We start from the raw sequence: 6,294 nt of genomic DNA, 5'->3' as shown, positions 1-6,294 counted from the left end.
CAAGCATGGCAGATACAATGTACTAGCCTCAGCTGGATCCACCAAGGATAGTTACAGGAAGATGGGTAAATCGCTGGCCAACAATATGCAGTCGGGAGACTCTGATGTGCATGTTGACTACATGAACAGGTCCCTTTGGTTCTAACCCTGCTGTACACGTATATACAACATAGCAAAGCTCAGTAACCTTTCAAAAAAAGTCCACTTTGATGTTATCTATTAAAGACTTAGAATGCACTTTATTGCTTGCATAAATATCATCCTTAAAAACAAATATTAAAATGTAAGAGGCTTTGGTGTAACGCTTTACAGAATGCAAAGACAACATTAAAGACACAGGAAATGTAGGCGTCGTAAAATGCTAGCTGGGCAGTTGTGTAGCTCTTCTGCTTTTAAAAAGCAAAAGACTTCTGTCCCAACTTGTATTTCCAAAAGAGTGAATGAGCTCAGTGCTACCATCTCTGGTCAGAATGTTAGTTATTTGCTTGGTCATGTCTCCCCGAATGGAAAGAGTGTGGAAGTGATCAAAGTCCTGTCTCCCCAGCTTGCGTAGGCGGCGGCCTGCTGACCGATAACACTTCCATGGCTGCGGCTCTACCAGCAGATAATCACACAGCTTTGTTAGTCTACTAAGAAATTCTACCAGTCCTTGGTCACCGTGATTTAGGTGGATCCACATGGTTATGGACATACAGAATCCAATATGAAAGGTGGACCGGCTAAACCTATCCAAGAACTTGTGGAAGACAACTGGTGATGAGGAATCCATGATGTCCAGAGAAGTGAAAGAGATAGCGTCGGGGCAGGGGTTTGAGGTTTCGGCTCTGGTGATCAGATCAGGGTCAATGTCACAGCACAGGAAATGGACATCCTCCTGCCCTTGTGAACACCCCACTGGCTGCACAAGGTGGTTATACAATCCAATGCTCAATTCCTGCAATATACCAAACTGACATTTACCAGACAACCTGTGATACAGAATGCAGATATTTCAGCAATAAACTTGAATATGGAGTGAAAACATATTTGGTGCAAATGAAAAAGGAATCATGGGAGGGTTATTTAACTCCTATTTGGGAATTTACTTCCCATGGTGGCCACTTTTACCTGTTATAATGCCTGAGATTAGCTGCGTACTGAGCACAATGCACCTGGCTAGGTTAGCGACTAGCCCCTAAGCCCTATTAACCCTTAATATACCAAGCCTACCTCGTCAACATACTTTACCAAGCTGGGGTCTTCAGAGGACCCCACTGTTTTTGTCTAAATTCTCAACTGTTTGATTCAGTAAATTACTAAAATTATGTTTTGGGGGTTTCTGAAGGGATACGTTCTAGTAAGGGTACAACACTTAGCATAAAATATTTTGTTTATTTATTTAAAGAGTAATTAGCCAATAGAAGCCATATAGTCTTCTTCATTACAGTGTGTACATTTTTACATCAGATTGGATACTGTATCTTCATGTAAAAAGGTTATATAACCATCGCTATAGTCCTTAGCACGTCACAGTGGTTGTTGTTTTTCCTGTGTTTCTCACATATAAAACGTTCTGCATTTGTAACGTAGTATACCAAGCCAATTGTGTTTTTTATTATTTAAGTTTTTTTTGAAAGAACATTTTAGAAACCTAATTACACAGTATTTATCTTAATCCGATGCGGGACAGACAGAAAAACCAGGAGTAAATTAGTTGTTATAGATACGGCAGGATCACAAAAAATAACATTGTAGGGTCCTCAGAAGACCTCCCTAGAGATACTATAGGGGGGTACTGACGGGAGAGATGTGTGCTGAGCGATCTTAACACAGACCGCTCAGCACACATCTCCCCCCCAGCTCAGCACAGCGTGATGTGTGCTGAGCGAGGGGGGACGACAACGGGGGGCCGCTCACTTCACACATCGGTGAAGTGAGCGACCCGCTAGGTTGAGCCTGCATGCAGGCTCAATCTAGCACCGGCGATAGCGATGCGCGGGGCCGTGCATCGCTATCGCTGGGGGGCATACACACCTCAGATCCCTACTTAAAATCTAAGCAATCTAGTCTGATTGCTTAGATTTTAAACACGGATCTATCCGTGTGTACCCCCTTAAGGGTTAACACAGATTTCTGTTACACCTCACAAGGATGCAGGCAGAAATACACAATAAGTGCAGCCTCAGGGCTATTTGCAGGAAGTACTTGAATATCTAGATAACTTCCCATAAATTAATTTAATCACCCCCTTGGACTGCTGTCACCGCTTATGCCTCATACAAACAGACTAGAGGTGCAAGCCATTTTTTTTAGCTTAACCAAAATTCATGAGAATGCAGCCAATCAATACACTGTTGACCCTATCGCGGAGGAACTTATCTGCTGTAGAAGGGTTTTTTTTTGCAAGAAGCCCAGAAACAAATATGGAAAGGAAACTAAATAAAACAAACACTGGGGTGTATATTTACTAAGGTCCTGATTTTGTCCGAGTTTTTTTTTTTCTTCTAAGTGTCATCTCGGGAATTTACTAAACACAAATCTCGGCAGTGTTGGGGCTATTCGTATTTTTTTCTCCGGCTGAGTTCACAAATATGAATGATTAGACCATCGGTCAAACACGCCTGTTATTTGATACAACTCGGTAATTTACTAAGAATTCATATTCACAATCACTGCCGACAATAGCCAAACACTGCCGAGAAAGCATAGAATTCGTAAAAAAAAAGCACTTTTAAAATAGACCTGCTTTTTGGTGGCGTGTTCAGATAGTCATGTACGGATCAGTGAGATCCGTGCATGCTTATCTGTGGCAAGGTGTCTGAAAGAGCTTAAAAAAATAATAATAATTTGAGTGGGATCCCCCCTCCTAAGCATAACACGCCTCGGGCTCTTTGAGCCGGGACTGGTTGTTTACATACCTGGGGGAAAAGGACTGGGTTCCCCCCGTATTTAGACAACCAGCACCGGGCTCTTCCGCCGGCCCGGTTTCCAAAAATACGAGGGACAAAAGACGTAGGGGTCCCCCGTATTTTTAAAACCAGCACCGGGCTCCACTAGCGAACTGCTAACAAATTTGCTGCTGCGATCAACTCTGAATTACCCCCACACCCCAGTGGTCATTTAAGTAACAGGACCACTTGCAGTCTCTCAGGAAAGTTCTGCACTGCGCATCAGTGTGTGTATATGGCGATCATTCCATGATGTATCTTGTTTTACAAAAGGGTGAGCTCACAGCTTTATTATAGAAAGGTGTGCATCAAGTATATTATATGCCTGGAGGAGTTAGTATGTACTGTGGCTGAGGTATGGCAGGGTGCTGACGGACTTTGCAAGGGGGGGGGCTAAATATTTGCTACTGCAACTAAGCTTATGGGGGGAATTCAATTGTGGCCGAATGCATTCGTCCTGCTGAATCAGCATGGCAGTGTGATCTCACACAAAAGGGTTTGGACATTCGACTGGCCGGGTGTGCATAGACACTTGCCGATGCCAGCTGCGACGAACGACAGCGGCTAGGGGAAGCAAGGACATGCTGCATTCAACAGCATGGCTTGCTAGCGACAGCCCCAGATCTTCTTGCAAGTACAAAATATCTGACGCTGTCGCTAGCGATTTGTGGGTGCACACATCGTGATACTGCGTAGACACGGCACTTTTTAAACGATTTGTCGTCCCAGTCGGTCGAAAAACACCCAAATTGTTTAAAATCTCATCCCGTGTGAAAAAAGATTGGAGAAGTAAGCCAGTGGAGAAGTTGCCCGTGGCAACCAATCAGCTTTGAGGTAGCATTTATCAAGTGCATTCTCTAAAAGTCTAGGTAGCAGCTGATTGGTTGCCATGGGCCAGTTGCTCAAACTCTGTCCTCAGAACCCCAAACAGTTCACGTTTTCCAGGTCACCGCACAGAGTTGCAAGTGAAATAATCAGCTCCATTTGTGAATATTTTAAAATGTATCAGTGAGTAATGACTACATCTGTGCCCTGCTAGGTGATCTGGAAAATGTGAACTGTGTGGGGTCCTGAGGACAGAGTTTGAGAACCGCTGAACTAGTTTAATAAAACAAATTGCCAGTTTAAGCACCTGTCCTCCTTACATTGGGGGTAATTCAGAGTTGATCGCAGCAGCAAATTTGTTAGCAGTTGGGCAAAATCATGGGGGTGATTCGGAGTTGATCGCAGCAGGAACTTTGTTAGCAGTTGGGCAAAACCATGTGCACTGCAGGGGAGGCAAATATAACATAGGCAGTGGAAGTTAGATTTGGGTGGGGTGTGTTCAAACTGAAATCTAAATTGCAGTGTAAAAATAAAGCAGCCAGTATTTACCCTGCACAGAAACAAAATAACCCACCCATATCTAACTCTCTCTGCACATGTTATATCTGCCTCCCCTGCAGCGCACATGGTCTTGCCCAACTGCTAACAAAGTTCCTGCTGCAATCAACTCAGAATTACACCCCATGTGCACTGCAGGTGGGGCAGATATAACATTTGCAGAGAGAGTTAGATTTGGGTGGGTTATTTTGTTTCTGTGCAGGGTAAATACTGACTGCTTAATTTTTACACTGCAATTTAGATTTCAGTTTGAACACACCCCACCCAGATCGGGATGCGGTCAAGATGCCGCCGGCCGGAATCCCGGCGGTCGAAATACCGACGCCGGAATCCCGACCGCCACAATCCCGACATATTCTCCCTCCGTGGGTGTCCACGACACCCATAGAGGGAGAATATAATAGTGTGCCGAGCGTAGCGAGGCACCGTGCCCGCAGCTTGGCAAGCGAAGCGAGCCCGCAAGGGGCTGCGTTCCGCTCGCCACCCCTGTCGGGATTGTGTGGTTGGGATTCCGGCGTCGGTATTTCGACCGCCGGGATTCCGACCGGCGGCATTTAGTACTGATCCCCCCAGATCTAACTCTCTCTGCACATGTTATATCTGCCTCACCTGCAGTGCACATGGTTTTGCCCATCTGCTAACAAATTTGCTGCTGCGATCAGTCTAAATCACCCCCATTATGTTGGACCACACACAGAGTGTATGAGCCAGAGGCTGCACCTGCTGTACATGAGGCAACTATAGTATACTGTAAATAGTGTATAATTTAATGGGCACACAGCAGAGCATATGGCTCCATATAAATAAATATTAATAACAGAGCATGTCAGTCTACAAAGTTGGGTGCACAATGCCACATATAGGGCAATTAAAGAGAAGAATACTTATAAGGGGTTATATGAAACAGGTCTTTTGGTTCACTGTGCTACATATACTGTCTAGCATGTACTGTGCTGCTTATACTGCCAGTGTATACTCTTCTGCATATACATGCTGTTCAGCAACTTACAATACACTTCGGAATAAGAGCCTGTAACACAGCTAATAAAGTGGAAGAGATCCATCCCATACTCACCCCCGTGTTACATCCCACATCCAGTGCCAGCAGCGGCTGCTCCTCTCCCTCCTGTCTGTGTAGCAGACCCAGCAGTAACCCAGGGGGTAAGAGCTGAATGCGGCTCTCGGGTGGATGGAACGTGTAATAATTAGGGAAGTTTCCATATGGAGCAGCGCCGGGGTCCAGGGGGTGAGCTGGATCCACCTCTGCCATCATTCAGCGTGCAACTGTCACCAGCAGCCCAGCACACACAGCATGCTGGATCAGTGTTTCTACGCTGACATTGCAGAATTCCCTGGTTCGTCTGGGTCTTTCCTGGTCAAATCCCAAATTTCCTTTACGTTAAAACACTGCAATAGATGCTTTAAAAGCCTATGTTCATAAAGACCCTGTATGATTTCCTTTACTTGCAGTGATCAGTCCAGTCTAGCTCTAGCTTCCTGCTGCTGCTCGTACTCGTACTGTTCTCAGCTGCTTCACCCCTCCCCTCACCATTGCCTTCCGCTTTCATTTCCAGTCTCCACTCTCCAACCCCTCCCCCATGCTAAATGGTCATAGAGAATGGATTACAGAAGAGACTGACCCTCTTAATATCTCAGAATTAGGTGATATGAAGCCAAACACAGATGTTAGTACAAGTGTCTTTTATGTTTTGATGGTCTTGCAGCATACTTGTCTACTTTTATAAACACATTCAGGGAGATTGTGAAAGTTACACCTACGGTATAAGTGCAGCAATGTGCTGCTACATCTGAGAGGTGTGTCGTGAAAATGACTTACATCCAAATGTAAATGAGCCCTAAAGCAGTTAGTAAGACCTACTTGTTGGTGAAAAGACACTGATACTTTTCGGTTCTTGCTCATGTATTGTGTTTTACAAGCTGTCCCATGTAAGTGGCCACAAAAAACCTTATTTAAAAATACATG

The 6,294-nt window shown here is 44.8% G+C and overlaps 1 protein-coding gene across 1 annotated transcript; it reads right to left on the bottom strand.

The window, feature by feature from the left end:
• Window positions 1-223: 223 nt before the first annotated feature.
• BCDIN3D (BCDIN3 domain containing RNA methyltransferase) lies at window positions 224-5,886 on the bottom strand. The gene is made up of 2 exons (XM_063952049.1): window positions 5,386-5,886; window positions 224-934 (listed from the first exon to the last, which is right to left on the bottom strand). Exons 1-2 carry the CDS (start codon window positions 5,581-5,583, stop codon window positions 362-364), a joined length of 771 nt encoding a protein of 256 aa, XP_063808119.1. The 5' UTR covers window positions 5,584-5,886; the 3' UTR covers window positions 224-361.
• Between the last annotated feature and the right edge of the window lie 408 nt (window positions 5,887-6,294).

Source organism: Pseudophryne corroboree, chromosome 2 (assembly GCF_028390025.1).
Source record: "Pseudophryne corroboree isolate aPseCor3 chromosome 2, aPseCor3.hap2, whole genome shotgun sequence".
In the NCBI taxonomy this organism is placed as follows: domain Eukaryota; kingdom Metazoa; phylum Chordata; class Amphibia; order Anura; family Myobatrachidae; genus Pseudophryne; species Pseudophryne corroboree.
This window is presented reverse-complemented; position numbering and strand designations above follow the sequence as displayed.